We start from the raw sequence: 17384 nt of genomic DNA on the forward strand, positions 1-17384 counted from the left end.
TTTTCATTAATGAAATTATTAGAAAAACCCGAATAAATCAAACGTCTGAAAGACCGTGATTTCTTGTGATTCACTTTGTCTATATTTTTAGACATTTAAAGTCCCATTGTTTAATTTAGAAAACACCAATGTTTTCATTCATTTCTAGGAATGATAATTGTCTAATATTCCAGTTTTATTTTCTTGAACATTTGCACACTATCTTTTTTCAAACATTATAATAACCAAGATCATTTTGAAGAATATGGACAGAAACAAAAACCAAAAAGAAATGTCGTAGCAGTATTATTAGAATTCCCATGAGCTACCATATGTCTATTTCGTTTTGTATGTTCAATCTTTAGTGTCAAATTCTTTCATTCGTCTGTGTCCCTTACCTTAGATGTTGTAGTCCCTATCTTTTGGATGTCGTATAATGAGGGTAGTAAAATACACAAGTAAAATGAGGCAGGCATTACCTGTAAATTTTTGTTTGTGTTCTTTTTTAATTGTTCATGAACATTAATACAATATGCTTTATTTCAGAAACACTCAGTCACATTGACATGTGAGACAAGAGGTAAATTACAAAATACAATCACATACAATTAAAGAAATAAATACAACAACTTAGGAATGAAAATTGAAATATTTATATTACAATATTTTGATATCAATGGCAGAGTCCTTAAAGAACTAAAGGAACAAATTTCACCAATTCTTACATTGATTTTTAAAAAGTCACTTGACACTGGAGAAACACCTAAGGACTGGAAACAAGCTAATGTAGCTCCAGCCTTCAAAAAAGGGGGAAAATACAAACCTGTATACTACAGGCCAATATCTTTAACCTGCATATGTTGCAAGCTAATGGAACATATCATTACAAGTAACATCATGTCTCACCTTGAAAAACATCACATATTATACGATCTTCAGCACGGCTTCAGAAAATCAAGGTCGTGTGAAACACAATTAATAGACTTCATTCAGGAACTTGCACGATCAAATAATAGTAACACTCAAATTGACTTAATCATAATGGACTTCGCTAAAGCGTTCGACAAAGTATCACATCGTCACCTCCTTTACAAACTCAAATTCTATGGTATTGAAAATAACACACTAAATTGGATTCAGGCATTTTTACAGGACAGAACACAAACAGTAGTCATTAATGGCATTTCCTCCACCTCAGTACCCGTAACATTGGTGTACCACAAGGAACAGTATTGGGCCCAATACTGTTTCTTATCTATATAAATGACCTACCGGAATATCTAGAACACAGTAAACTTAGACTCTTTGCTAATGACAGCATAATTTACAGGGAAATAAAAACACAAGATGATTGTCATAAGCTACAACTTGACCTTGACTCAGCAGCTTGATGGGAGTCAGATTGGCTTATGGCATTTCACCCTGATAAATGTACAAACCTTTCCATCTCTCAAAAGAAAAATAACTGCCGGCATAATAACATCCTCCACAATCACATTCTCGAATCAGTTACATCAGCAAAATATTTAGGCATTAGGCCACACCAATTTGATTCCTTGTTCGACGGACCCGCCCGCACCTATTTTTTTCAAAACAGGTTTTTTTTATTTTTATTATATTCCCGCTTCTCGCATCCGGAAATGAAATTATGTCCATTTCCCGCACCGTTTTTTTGTAAATATTATATAAAAATCTCAACATTTGTTTTTAAAATCACAGTCTAGCTTTTATATAACGATTTTAAACCTATCAGCACCCCCACAACACTGTAAATATCTGCGAGAATATTTGTTTTAGCATGAAACCAATTTATTCCAAGCGGGAGTGCTCCGATATAAATAGAAATACCAGTACAGAACAAAACGTTGGTTTCTTTCCCCCTAACTTATATTCCCTATAAAAAAAATGTTCGTTGTTTAAAGAAATAAAGTACAAAGAACTTCTGAAGGATTTGCCTTCAACTGCAATTGTAATGTACGGTGACGGTCATACCCGCTGCAGGTTTGTGCACCTGTACTGGTTGATTCAGAGACCTGTCGTTCAGCAGTTATCGTTTGTTGATGTGGTTCATTGGTATTTTCCGGTTTGGAAATATATTTTAGGTCGTTGGTTTTCCTATTCGAATTGTGTACAATACTAACCTTATAGCTTGCTGGTTGGTCTTGATCAAAGCACTGTGTAAAATGCCGTACTTAAACCTATGTTTGTTATTATCAAGTTGGGACCAACCCTCCCTCAGACAAGGCCCTTGAAGGGGTCATTTTACCATGTTTACTGTTCAGTCTGTTGTCAGGTTGTAGAAAATAAAATAGAAATACTAAGGATTTGTACATGCAGTTCTACTATACAAAATCTTTGACAACTTAGAATTTTTTACTCAAAGAGAGTAGAAATACATTATATTTTAAACATGTTAAACAACTTTTCTAAAAGAGGGATGGGTCCACTTATTTTGAATAATATTAAACTGTTAAAGTAAATGTGTTAACATGGTTAAAGTCCAGGAATAATACAAAATTCTTGGACATGTTTTGACCATTTAAAGCCAAATGTTATAGTTCTTTGGGAAAATATAAGCCCTTTTGTAACTTAAAGTGTTTTTACAAAAAAAAAATATACCTTTAATATTTTGACCCCTCATGAAAGGGATATTCATAACATTATGGGGTTGTTCTGAACCTGATTATGACTTGGATGGAGAATTGTCTCATTGTCAGTCACACATAGTGACATAGACCAGATTTAATTATTCAATGATTTCTTGTTGAACAGGGAAAAAATACTTCATAAATTAAAGAAATGTCAAGGTACAAGTGATAAATCAAGTTTTAATATAGTCAAAACCTACTATTTTATGTTTACAAAAAAAAATTATAATCGCTCGCCTTTACTTTTTAAGCTTCGCCTCAAAAATTTGCAAATTAAATATTTTTTTATTAAAATTTTCAAATCGCTCGCTCGCCCCAATTTTTGGAGTCCAAAAATCCGTAGACAGGAAATTAAATTGGTGTGGCCTTACCTTACAATCAAATCTAAAGTGGAACAAACATATAGACAACATAGTATCAAATGGGAACAGATCACTTGGTTTTCTTAAAAGAAATTTAAAAATTACTAACACAGAAACACAATCAAGAGCATACCAGGCACTAGTAAGACCCAAACTGGAATATAGTTGTAGTGTCTGGGACCCCCATATGAAAGAACAACAGATACAATTAGAAAAGGTACAGAGACGCGCTGCTCGTTATGTACACAACAACTACGACTACACGAGCAATGTCACAAACATGCTCAATCAGTTGAAATGGCCACCACTAGCTGAGAGACGCTTAAAAACCAGACACATTTTATTCTATAAAGTAATACATTGTCTTGTTGCCATTCCATCGCATATTCTTGAACAAAAAGACAGCAGAACAAGACAAAATCATACTCAGACATACAGACACATCCAAACTTCCAAGGACACATACAAATGGTCATACTTCCCTCGAACAATTATTCAATGGAATTTACTACCACAAACTGCAATTGAAACTACCACTGTTGACAGCTTCAGAGATCAGCTAACACCAGCTGTTCTCTCTAGCTTCAAATAAACAAATTCAAACAAAACATGTACATATATTTTTTATTAAATCACAATCTGTAAATACAAACACTCCAATTGTTATAAAATATTTTTATAAATTTTGTATAAAATTTTTGTCAATCACGCATGCGCAACAACATGTATTCTTCAGTATTGAAGCCTTGTTGACCTTAAAGAAGAAGAATATTATATGGGGACAAAGTCCCCTATTACAGTAGAAAATTTCCCTAAATTTTTCATTGTACTAATGAACTCAAAATCGTTCAATTTGTTTTTTGTCGTGTTTTTGAATTTCGGGATCTGCGCAGAAAACTACAATGTACTTCCTTTTTCCGGTCTCGTTATGAAACTTTGAGTTAAATATATATTTATTAGTCTAGTATAAAATAGGAAGAAACGCAATACCAATTTCATTTTTAATAATTCCTTGATATGAAAAAATGTTACCTGATGATAGCGTTTCTTTGTTTACATTACATATGACGTCATAACTTAAATAACGTCACAACTAAAATCCCTAACAACAGAACAAAAATCGGAAACGTTACGGTATTTCCGTTTCTTTTTTTTAACAAATATTTAAGTTACTTTAATACAAAAAAATAATTCATACAGACTTCGTCCTCATTTACAGGTAATGCCTGCTTCATATTAATATTTAAGTTAACTTTGAAATGAATAAAGACACATTTTTAAGTACGTTAATATTAGTCAATAACAGTAGTCCTTTCATTTTTGCTTCACTTGGATATTTCACATAGTACTCTGGAATATGCTAATTTCTGATATTTTTTACTAATACAGAGTTACATTCAAATAAATAATGTTATTCATTGCCAATTGCAGTTAAACACAAATTACATTTCCTCTCTTCTTTTGGAATATTATACCATCTTCCCAGCTCTACTGGAATTTTTACATTGCAGCATCTTAATTTTGAAATATATTTACGTTCGAATGGTGTTAATTTTAAAAGATAGTTTTCTAAGCCAAAGATTGTTTTAAAATTAATAAAAAGTCCATAAAATTCTCCTCTGGATGAGTTGTCAATTTGACTATCCCATTGTTGAATGAATGCATCCGTTAGTTTTTCTGTCAGTACGATTTTAAGTTGATTTATATCTAATGGTGATTGCTGAGTCCAAACATAGCTTAGGCCGGCATTGTCTAGGATTGATTTAGTATAATCCATCCATTTGAAATTGTGATCATCTTTTAAGTCAAACATAATTTGATAAAGCATACTGCTAAGTTTATTTTCATTGTTGAGAAGTTTGTTCCAAAAACACACCATTCTACATTTTATTACGGTATCTATTGGTGTAGGACCAAGTTCTCCATATGTCATAAAATTTGGTGTCAACGATCTAATTTTCAAGACATTCCGACAAAACTGTAGATGGATTTTTTCCAACATGTAATTGTTTCTGAATCCCCATATTTCACATCCATATGTCAGAATTGGAAGTACAAGTGCATCAAAGAGTTGTAATTGTAAGTCGACAGGTATTGAGAGGTTACGTATCTTTGTATAGAGACTAAAAAGAGATTTCTGTGCTTGTTCGCTTAGACATTTCTTCACTGTTGCAAATAAACCATTGTAATTGAAGGTTAGTCCTAGATATGGATAAGAATCCTGAATTTCAATAGACTGGTTAAATATTTGAATCTTTGGTAATGTTCTTGATTTCCGTTTTAATGTCAATGGTATTTGGTACAAATGTAGATGCATACCTGTAAGCATTGGCGCATCTTATATTCTTTAAATTAAAGGGCTTCATTCCTTCAGTCATGGTGACTTTGAAAGATTTGCATTGTTTCAATGTTAAGTTTGTGATGATCAACTGAAGAGGAACTGCTCATGTTAAGTCAATGATATTTATTATGTAGTTGTATTAGCATTTGTAAATCTCTTTTCCATGGTTTTCATATGACCCACTTTCAGTATGGTTCATTTATTTTGAAATTTTTATATTTTTACAAATTAATGTTACATTACCAGTATACTATCAAATTACTAAAAAAAATGTCAACAGTTTATTGTCATTGCCATTGGCTTGCTTTCAGTTTCTTATTGTGCAAATTCCATATCTTATCTCTTGATGTGTTTTCCTTATTTTACAGACATAATTCCATGATATGGCAGCTTATTCTGCAAGTCGGAGCTCAGTAGATCTAGCTATAGATCCTTTGATTACTTGTCGTCTTTGTCTTGTGGAATGTAGTTTGCAAGACATGTATGAACTCAGAGATTGTAAATGTCTGTACTGTGAAAAGGTAAGTTATTAGTGTATACACATAATGATTACAATATGCATCCTTTCTTAGATAATGGCATAACTGAAATTTCAAGATATTTTATGAGTTTTTTTGTTTGAAACTATAATATATCATGAATATGTACATTAAGATATTTTGGCATTCATAATTCACACATTTTTTACCTGTGTTTTGTGTCAAACTTGCAAATGAGCAAAATAGTTTTTCCTAGTTTTGAATAGGGTTCCACTAAGGAAATTTGAAGACAAGTACAGGGACTCGCCTTGTGAGTCCAGCATTAAGAAGATGACATTTATAGGACGCATGCAAATGCTTAAATGAGAACTCTAAGATTGTGTTTTATTTTAATTTGCACCTTTTCTACAAAATTTTGACCCATGCAATCAGAATTCTTTGCAAGATATCATGACAAGAAAAAAATAATTATAACAGGATTAAGAATCTAGGAGTGGGAGCTATATTGCAATGACCTTGTCTGTCCATTCATTAGTCCATCCATTTGTACTACTGTCTTTTCTTCAAACAACTATTTGCATCACATTTGTTTTTTGAGATGACTGAACAGAATGTTTGATGAGCAACTTGGCATCGATGAATTGTTATGTGTGAGCACATTTTCAAATACCTACAATCTGTTTACACTCTATAATCCAACACTTTGAATTTTCACATTTTTTTTGTATAAGCTAAATTCCGTCACACATTTCACCTATATTTCTGAACAGAATTACTTCACAACTCTCCACAACAGCTATAGGTCATCATACAGCATTTAACAATGAGTAAATCCTGGAGCTGTGGGCGTCGCAAAGAAAATACACTGAAAGTTTTGATACTTTATTCATGTCGCTATTGTCAAATAAACACATTGCATTGCATACATTCACCCAGTTGTCATACATTATACAAAATTCATGGACAAGTATACGTTGTTACACAGGTTTACGTAAGAACTGAAAGTAGACAAAAATGAACCATAAATAAGTTTCAATGCAAAACCCCTGTTGTATACCAAATATAAACAAATTGCAGTATAACTTACACAAAATGCAATATAACCTTACAAATATCATTATGACTATGCGAATATATCGATTATGCATATTAAAAGACATTTATTACAATAATAAAGTTCAAATTACCTCTTTGGGCCATTAACATGTCAAAATTTGGGTTCATAGCATAGTGCTTCGTTCACGGGAATCTGTTGTTTCAGAGAAAGAAACAGAGAAAGAAACAACAATTGACTACTTAGTTTCTAATCGTAATATGTATCTTACTCCTAATCAATGTACAACAGTAACAAATCCCATACCACACATTCAGCTATAAAAAGCCCTAAAATCACAAATGTAAAACAATTGTAAATCTGAGTAAACTTATGGCTCAAATATTGCTGAATTTTTTGTTTCCGTTCCCTAACTTTAGTTAATGTTATAAAACTTGTGCACAATGCTAATTACTGTAAATTCAGAAATTAATGCATGGTTTTTATTATTGCGAAAAATGCGACTGAGTTGTAAACGCAATAATTTAAACTCACAATTTGAAATATTTTATATGATTTTAACACGATTTTTTACCAAAATTGTAAAAATTAAAATCGCATTTAAGTCTAAAGTGACAAAATCGCAATGATAAATGCACGCAATAATTTCTGATTTTACAGTACCACATATTACAGATCAAGCTTGAATGTTGATGGTGTCATTTTTACTGATCTAGAGTTATGCCCTATTACAAAAGGAAAAATTACATTTGGGTAGCATCACTTTAACAGTTCTTGAATTATGTCCCTTTATAACGTTATATGCAAGCAGGTGCATCATCTGTGTCCCAAGGAAATATTCCCTTTTTAGCTCCCTGGCCTAAAAGGCCATGTGAGCTTTTCTCATCACTTGGCGTCCGTCGTCGTTGTCTGTCGTCGTTAACAATTTTTCAAACATCTTCTCCTCTGAAACTACTGAATGGATTTGAATGAAACTTAGCATGATTGTTCCTTAGATTATCCTGCACAAAGTGTGTGATTTGATTTTTTTATCCGTAAAAAAAAACATGGCCGCCGTTACTTAAAATAGAACATAGGGGTCAAATGCAGTTTTTGGCTTATATCTCAAAAACGAAAGCATTTAGAGCAAATCTGACAAGGGGTAAAAATGTTCATTAGGATAATATCTATCAGCCCTGAAATTTTCAGATGAATCAAACAACCCATTGTTGGGTTGCTGCCACTTAATTAGTAAGTTAAAGTAAATTTTGCAGTTTTTGGTCATTATCTTGAATATTATTATAGATAAAGATAAACTGTAAACAGCAAAAATGATCAGCAAAGTAAGATCTACAAATAAGTTATATGATCAAAATTGTCAATTGATCCCTTATGGGGTTATTGTCCTTTAATGACAATTTTTCACAATTTGTTCATCATATTTGCTAACTTTAAAAAATCTTCTCCTCTAAAACTACTCAACCAAATTCAACCAAACTTCGACTGAATGATCAGTAGGGTGTAGAAAATAAAGTTTGTGCTTTATTTTTTATTTTGTCAAAAAACATGGCTGTCATGGCTAAAAATAGAACACAGGGTAAAATGCAGTTTTTGGCTTATATCTCAAAAACTCCAGCATTTAGAACAAATAAGACAAGAAGTTTAAGTATTTATTAGGTCAAGGTCTACCTGTCCTGAAATTTTCAGCCAAATTGGGTTACTGGTTTTTCACGTATAATGCCCCTGAATTGATGATTTTAAAGAAATTTTGTAGTTTTTGGTTATTATCTTGAATATTATTATAGATACAGATAAACTGTTAATAGCAAAAATGTTAAGCAAAGGAAGATCTACAAATGAGTCAATTGACCCCTTAAGGAGTTATTGCCCTTTAAAGACTTTTTTCACAATTTGTTCATCATGTTGACTTACTTTAAAAAATCTTCTCCTTTGAAACTGCTGTATCAATTTCAGCCAAATTTAGGCTAAATGAGTTTCAGAGTATCTAGTATAAATTTTATATTTCATTTCCTTGTATGTCAGAAACATAGCTCCTATGGCTAAAATAGAACATAGGAGAAAATGATTTTTTTTTGCTCTTGAAGAAAATAGGACGATTCAAAGAACATTTAAATAAATTGAAAAGCCAAAATAATCATTGATGAGAGATTTAACCAAAAAAATTAAGGTGAGCGATTCAGGCTCTTGAGAGCCTCTTGTTATATATTGTATAGAATTAAAAAAAAAAAGATAATCTACAGTTTAAATTATTTCATTTTTTTTCTCTCCTTCTTCCTGTTTATATTTATACCTAGAATTATGAGTGTGGGTATTCTTTGAAAGACATGACAACAGGTGCATTCTTGTAATACATTCAACATTACTTCAAGATTTATTACATCTCTTAAGAAAAGCTTTATATGAAAAAAGTAAAAGTTATGTCAAATTGAATACATTTTTGGAGTATCATATTCAATGAATGTAATTAAGATAGTTATTCTATTTTTTTCAGTGTGTGAGAATGTATCTAACTGTTTTGATAACAGATGGAAATGTCTTATATATAACATGTCCAGATGCTATGTGTAAGAAATCTGGACAAATTCAGCCATTAGAGGTGAGTAAGCATGTGTAAACAAACTACATATATATAAATTAATTTTGCTCAAATTCATTTGAAACAATTGCAGCCCTTTGAATTACGCCATTAAAAAAAAGCACTGTCAATTTTACTATCATTGTAGATATTCAGCAGATAATATGTTTTGTTTTAAGGGAACACAATAAATTGAATATAGTTCTTTGGATTGGTTTGTGGTCATCTTATTGGGAAACAAACTTTTTGATTGCAAATTTTAATTTAAATAAATGTTTTCCGAGACTAAAATGTCAATCAGTGAACATTCCTACAGATTTAGAGTGATGAGGAGAAAAGTGTGACCCAGAGTGATGCCAAAAATATGATGTGTGACATGCATGTTCATAACTTTTAGCTGTGGAATTGTAGCTTAGGTCCTAATGTTATATTTATGGCCCTGCAATGAAGTTGTCGGTGCCAATTAGTTTTACCGTTGTCTGTCATTCAGTAATTCCGTTATTCTGTCATTTCGTCATTCCGCAACAAATTAAATTTTGTTCTGCTCGGCTAATTTTTGCCAAAATTACAGGCTATGGACTTTGATAAAAAATTGTTGAAAATCACAGTTGTAAGGACTTGTTATCTAGACGCTTTCAGATATTAGGCTGATTTTTGGTATGTGAAATTTAGCTGTAATTTCGGGCTTTGGACTTTGATAAATTTTTGACAATCACATTTAAATGTATACGGACCTTTTTTCTATAATTTTCAGATATTGGGCTGTTTTTTGGCATGTGAGCTAACCTCGATGAGTTACAGATCATGTTTAAGTTTCGTTCCGCTCCATTAATTTATGCCAAAATTAAGGGTTTACAACTTTGAATGTTGTTGGAATTCACAGTTATACAGACTTTCAGATTTTGAGCTGATTTTTTATATGTGAGACTATCATCATGTTTGTGTTCACATGTGTTACTGAAATTGCAGATTTTTCAACTTTTTTAGATGGGTCCAATCGTGTCGCTTTGACACATTTAGTTTCTATTTGCAGACCATAGATCTGCAAATATTAATAAAATAACAAGGATCTAAGAGCTATGGTTCCGCAACAAAACCTTTATACAATATAGAATAAGAAGATGTGGTATGATTGGCAATGAATTTGATCAATTATAGGTAAAGCCTTCAACAATATGCAAAACACATTATGTGTAGTAAGCTTTTAACACATACACAGGTTCTCACATGACCTTTTTATGGTAATTTGTTAGTTGTGATTTAAACTTGATTTTATCAACCTTAAAAAAATCAATAAATAGCAGGGAAAATCTACATTGAATATTTATAAAATTATATCTATTTCAGATTGAAAGTTTAGTTGAGCCAAATATGTTTGAAAGATATAAAAGATTAAAATACCAAAAAGGTAAGATGATCTATAGGTTTCAATGTTATGCAGACACTTTACAGTTTTTAATTAATGTAATATGCACTGTAAAGAAGTGTTTTGAAATTTAAATCTCATTTTATACTGAAGGTAGATTTGTAAGGAAAAATTGAACATAAACTGTCATCTTACATATTTTACATATTCTGTTAGTGTCATATATAGACTTGCTGCTAATTGTTTTCTTTCCAGAACATACAGTGGTTTTAATAATTACAATGTTATTTTATATTAAACTTTTTTCAGAGATAGATTTAGACCCAAACAGAACATTCTGTCCAGAAAATGGTTGTGAGACAATTTGTCATGTGTGCAGTACATCTACAGGGGAAACTAGTACTAGACCTACTCCAGTGGAATGTCCTTCTGTAAGTTATAATATACCGGTAATAGGTATATTAATGTTAGATATAAGTGTGTGTGTGTATATTGTAAAAAGCAAAAAAAAAACTTATAAACTTGTGAGAAGGTCAGTAAAAGGGGAACCATTAACGGTTGTGGTTCAACAATATTAAATACAGTTTTTTTAGCATTGGTAAATTTAATTTCCATGGAGGTTAATCGGCCCCACCCCTTCAGTCATGATTTATTGACATTAAACTGTTGCTAAGCTTACATGTACAAGTTTGTGATGAGGTCAGTTTATGGGGAATCAATAGAGGTAGGTCAATGATATGTGGTATACACATGTGTATTAGCATAGGCACATTATTTGGCCCTGTAATTTCAATCAGGGTTTATTGACTTTGAATATTTTGCATTTATCTTACATGATAAGTATTGCTATTTTAATTTAAACATTTGCATTTTACTTTCTGGTTGTTGCTGATATAGTTTTCAGAAACATGTTATATATAAATATTATACCTTAAAAAAAAATCTATTGTATATAAGTTGTTGAATATTTTTCAGTGTGGTTTACAATTTTGTTCTATATGTAAATCAAAGTGGCATGGAGCACAAACTTGTGATGAAGTTATGTTGCATGGGAAACATGAAGATTTTGGGTAATTATATTAACCTGTCAGACATTATACTTTATACTCCAAATGTGTTTGTAGTTAATAAAACAATAGATAAAACTCATAAGCTACAGTTGTCTTGCTCATCTAATCTATGGGCTCAAGTGAGCCATTGTCTACACTTTGCTGTCACTATCTGTCTTTCATTAGACTTATATTTTCATATTACCTCTCAAATCAGCAGGACATCTTGGCAGGGTTACATAAGTTATCTGCATTCATATCTGTAGATATGGCTCCGCCTCAGGATGTCCTGGTGTACTTCAGGGTGTTAAAATACCAATATGTATTACAGTAGTCTCCAACTTTTCGGATATCGGCTAAATGAATATATAATGTAGGCTATTGCAATACTATTTCAAAACACCAAACCCTGCCTTAAATGTTTAATGTTAATTTTATCATGTAATTGAATATCTGATATAAGAATATATTGGCAAATCAGATAAAGATATTCAAGAAATTTTGTTCAAATCATGCACAATCAAATATTTTCACAAAAAAATGTATTATTTAAATCTGATATTATTATTTTCTTCCATAATAGTATTCCATACACCAACACAGAAGATGCTAGTATAAAAAGATGTCCTGTGTGTCATGTACCAATAGAAAGAAATGATGGCTGTGCACAGATGATGTGTAAACGATGTAAACATGTATTTTGTTGGTATTGTTTAACATCATTAGATGTAAGTTTAACTAAAAAAGTTGATATAAGAAGATGACGTATGAGTGCCAATGAGACAACTCTCCATCCATGTCGCAATTTGCAAAAGAAAACCATTATAGGTCAGAGTATGGTCTTCAACACTGAGCCTTGGCTCACACTGAACAGAAAGCTATTAAGGGCTACAAAAATTACTTGTGTTAAAAATTCAAACAGGAAAACCAGCGGTCTAATCTATGAACAAAACAAGAAACACTTATGAACAATTTCAACAAACGACAACCACTGAAAATCAGGCTCTATACAGTAGATAATTAACTCATGGACAATCAATTTATATCATCAAAAAAATAAACATATGACACTTCAAGAATATGATTTGGAGTAGTTCACCCACAGGCAATCAATTGCCACAGACAAACCTTTGATGATCATGTATGAACCCTCAACCATTCCTTGTTGTAAATTAAATAAACAATTGAGATGAATAATACAATTATTGACTTCTGATGAGGTTGATACAATGACTTATCAACGCCGGTGATATGATATTCACTGAGGCCAAACATGCAGATTATCTTAAATCCTATAACAACATTTTTATGTGAAGAATTCAGTATTTGGATGTTACAATTATTTCAGGATGATTTTTTATTACGACATTATGACAAAGGACCATGTAAGAACAAACTTGGTCATACCAGAGCATCAGTTATATGGCATAGAACTCAGGTTGGTATTGGTTTATATGTGTAGGAAATGGTTAATACAGTAAATGTCCCATTTCTTATATCTAGATATCCTATAGCTCCCTGATTGATTTGAAATTTTTATAATAAGGGTTTATTAAACTATAGCCATAAGCTCTTTTATTGTTCTCATATTTCTTTATATTGTGATTCAAGCTTAGTATTTACCTCCAGAAGAATTTAAAAGAATATGGTGTCAAATAAATGAAAATGAATAAGACAATATTTAAAAATAATTGAATTAAAGCAACTTTTAATTAGAAATCATCGCGTGAATTTTAATATTATTATGAACACAAATATGAGATTTATTATTGCGTTTCAGAAAAAAAAGCTACATACAAATAATGGATGTGAATTGTTATTTTTTCAACACATAGCCCATCACAGTAATAAAATTGTTGCAATTAATTCTCAGTAAGGGAATTTTATAATATATATTTCAAGTTCTTACTTCATCAAAATATATAATTCCATTATTTTATGAATAATACCAATGATTTCTTTTTGAAATGATTTTTTTTATTATTTCAGGTTGTAGGAATATTTGCTGGGTTTGGAGTTTTATTGTTAGTTGCCTCCCCTTTTCTTCTGTTAGCAGCTCCATGTATATTGTGTTGTAAATGTAAAGTATGTAAATGTTGTGAAGAAGAGGATGAAGTTTTACCAACATGATTAAGAATACAGATGAAAATAAAACCATATCATATATATATATATATATATTATTTATAGCCCAACAGTAGGGAACTTAGTAAACAGCTGTGATAAACATTGTCTAATAAGCAATATCATAGGAGATATTACAGTTGTGTGTTGGAAGAGATAATATTCTTGCAGGCAGTAAAAACACAACATTGAAACATTATAAGATATCATTATTCATTCATATGTTCCATGCTGGTCAAGGAGTTGTATGTGATGTACTGTTTTGATATAAAGATTATTTTATGCTGTTTACATATTGTGCTAATACTCTTCACATTTCATATGATATTGAACAGGAGTAACCATTATTGTTTGTTAAACTTTTTAGATCTGATATTCATTTACAGTTATTATTTCTGTCACAGATATTAACAAAATATTATAATGGGTGTTAATGGTGTGTAAATGTCCTTGTTTACAGTTGATAAATACATTGTTAAGAATTAGGGAATATAAAAAAAAAGATTAATGCATTCACTGTTAAAGAATGGTGTGGGGTCATTTAAAGCTGTGGTTATGTAACTATATTTATGATTATAAAATCAACTCAAAATGGTAGCTGTCAAACTATTTTAAAACAGAAAAATGTTATACATATCAGACAATTGCAGACATTTTTAGATGAACTTTTACACAATTTTGGTGTTTAGAATTAGAGGCAAATTTTGAACATGCATTAAAAAGTATTATTTTAATTCAATATACTCACTTTCTGAGTTATTTCTTTGAGTCTATAAGGAATAATTTTCACAGAGAATGGAATTGCAGGGTCTATTTAAAGCCTTCCCTATCAAGTAGAATAAGAAATATTACCATCACTCTCTTAATTTATGTTAGAATATTTGTTCACCGACCTATATGCCAGTTAAGTAATTAATGATTTAATATTCAATTTAATACTCCTACACGTGTAGTTCAAATACTCATTTTCCTGGAACATATATAATATACATATCTGTTGCCATTATTGGTTGGAAAAGTTTTAATCATAGTAAAACTGCTTAATTTTTAATGTGCCTCTCAACATTTCAATCAATTATGGCTATGAATTAATTGTGAGACTTTCAATATCCAAACAGCATTTTTTTTTATGGTATGCATCAAATGTTCATACAATGTAGCTACTTTATAATAATAGTGTATATACAGCTTATTATAGATCACAAGAATATAGCTGTATCTCTCCTATTAATATCTTTCAAATGACTATTTTCCCAATAGATATCATGTCCAAATGACTATATCTTTCTTATAAATTGATGTCCAAAGGACAATATTTTTTCTATAGAAATCATGTCCAAATAACTATCTTTCCTATAAATATAATTTCAAAATTACTGTATCTTTTCTTTAAAATTCATGTCCAAATGATAATATCTTTCCTATAAATATCCTTTCATAATGATATCTTTCCTATAAATATCCTTTCATAATGATATCTTTCCTATAAATATCCTTTCATAATGATATCTTTCCTATAAATATCCTTTCATAATGATATCTTTCCTATAAATATCCTTTCATAATGATAATATCTTTCCTATAAATATCCTTTCATAATGATATCTTTCCTATAAATATCCTTTCATAATGATATCTTTCCTATAAATATCCTTTCATAATGACAATATCTTTCTTACAGAATATCATTTCCAAATAGCTTTAGCTTTCCTATAAAAATCATGTTCAATTGAATAATTGATCACTTTGGTCTAATACTGAAATGACTGTATAGTCAAGTATGTCGAAGATATAAAGACTGCCCAACAGCTGTTCATATCTTAATACCCTGTGGCCAGCCTTAACACCTGGAAATGGCTCTATACACAAGTAACTGTTTTTATGAGTTTTTGTTTGTTTGTCTGGTCTGCAAATTTCAAGTGACAGAATGCTAGTTCTACTAGTGCTAATAAGTATTGTCAGATGGTGTTAACATACAAAGGTAAAGAACACCTGGCTAATTGATATCGTGTACATGTATACAAATGCCCTATATCGTGAAGTTTTCTGTCCTTGACCTCATAAAAGGTGCATTTTCATGGTCCAGCAGCTGCTTAAAATAGTTTTTTTATTATCTTCAATATATTTATGTGCTGTGCCTTTTTTAGGTGGGAGTATACTACTATCACTCTTTATCATGCTTAGTCTATTTTAGTTTGTAAATTCTTTTAATATTTTTGACACTCTTTTCTTCAACTTACTTGTTGCTTTTGTCACTACATTGTGTAAGTGCTTTGCACCTTTTTGAACAGTTTTCTAGTTGTTTTAAAGCTGATCTGCCATAAGGCAAGTATAAGCTTTTACTTTCATTTGTCATCCATCATCCATACACTTTTTCAAAGATAATCTAAAAAATCGACTTAATTGAATAAGATATGGTACATACTTAAGATATCATGACAATTGTTGTTAATTTTGTTTAGGTCTATCATCGAATATGGTTAAAAAGAGTCAATAAGAGAAAAAGAATTATTTATAAGTTCAATAATTCTATAATTTTTAAAGAAATTCATGGAGTTTGAACATATCTATTGTTGATAATGTAAATTCAGAAATATTTATGATGTTTAAGGCAAAAATAGCAACAATAGATTTTGCAAAAATAAAACTCCCACTTAAATTTTTGAAGGCATTATTTGTAAAAGATTATTTTCTTAAATAGCCTGAACTTTATTTTGTTCATTTGTTCAATAATTACTTATTTAATGCTCACAAAAAGTTCAGAATTTTTATCTTTCAAAAAATTAACATGAAAAATATGTTGGATCTGTAAAAGTCAGAATGGTTTAATTTGTGTCATCAGAAAACACAGATAAAGTGTTTAGAAGAAAAAAGCAGTAAATTCTTCTGAGATACAAATAAAACCAATCAGAATATAACAGTGCCATGACCAAGCCTCAAATGTTGCTATAAATTCATCTGAAGTTAATTTGTGTATGTTTGATGTATATATATGATTATTTATATGTGACACTTTTTCATCATAATACTATATCAATTGTTTCATTAATATGAACCAGACATTGACCTATAACTGTTTATTTTTTTTAAATTGTTATTTGGATGGAGAGTTGTCTCATTGGCACTCACATCACATCTTCCTATATCTATTGTTTAAAAAAGCCAAAATAATTTCCTCAAGCATGTTGCTTCATGAGTTTATTTTGCTTATGTTAATTTTTTTATCATACTAGGAACAAGTTAGTGATCTGGTTATTTTCCTAAAATTTTGCCTAGATCTTTTTGTGTGTAAATTTTCCAAGCAACTAGACTGAGAATGTCTTATTCTCAGTTAAGCTGATTGAGAACAAGATGGTGTCATCTATAAAGAGAATGTAGCAGAAAAACTCCCTCTTTTCAAAGCTATA

The 17384-nt window shown here is 30.7% G+C and overlaps 1 protein-coding gene across 2 annotated transcripts; it reads left to right on the forward strand.

Moving 5' to 3' along the window:
• The first annotated feature begins 32 nt into the window (after window positions 1-32).
• On the forward strand, window positions 33-15446 carry LOC134692618 (probable E3 ubiquitin-protein ligase RNF144A-A). Of its 2 annotated transcripts, XM_063553086.1 has the most exons (10): window positions 33-327; window positions 4974-5068; window positions 5699-5851; window positions 9355-9459; window positions 10786-10846; window positions 11114-11235; window positions 11780-11874; window positions 12437-12581; window positions 13202-13291; window positions 13843-15446. In XM_063553086.1, exons 3-10 carry the CDS (start codon window positions 5714-5716, stop codon window positions 13981-13983), a joined length of 897 nt encoding a protein of 298 aa, XP_063409156.1. In that variant the 5' UTR covers window positions 33-327; window positions 4974-5068; window positions 5699-5713; the 3' UTR covers window positions 13984-15446. The 2 variants fall into 2 exon arrangements, with proteins under 2 accessions (XP_063409156.1, XP_063409150.1); XM_063553080.1 differs by lacking the exon at window positions 4974-5068 and having other exon boundaries at window positions 36-327.
• Window positions 15447-17384: the final 1938 nt, after the last annotated feature.

This window comes from Mytilus trossulus, chromosome 1, assembly GCF_036588685.1.
Source record: "Mytilus trossulus isolate FHL-02 chromosome 1, PNRI_Mtr1.1.1.hap1, whole genome shotgun sequence".
Classification (NCBI taxonomy): domain Eukaryota; kingdom Metazoa; phylum Mollusca; class Bivalvia; order Mytilida; family Mytilidae; genus Mytilus; species Mytilus trossulus.

Excerpts from the sequence above, each read along its gene's own strand:
- LOC134692618 (XM_063553086.1), top strand. The coding sequence starts at position 5,714 with ATGGCAGCTTATTCTGCAAGTCGGAGCTCAGTAGATCTAGCTATAGAT. Across the intron at positions 9,460-10,785 it reads GACAAATTCAGCCATTAGAG|ATTGAAAGTTTAGTTGAGCC; the intron begins GTGAGTAAGCAT and ends TATCTATTTCAG. Across the intron at positions 10,847-11,113 it reads AAGATTAAAATACCAAAAAG|AGATAGATTTAGACCCAAAC; the intron begins GTAAGATGATCT and ends AACTTTTTTCAG.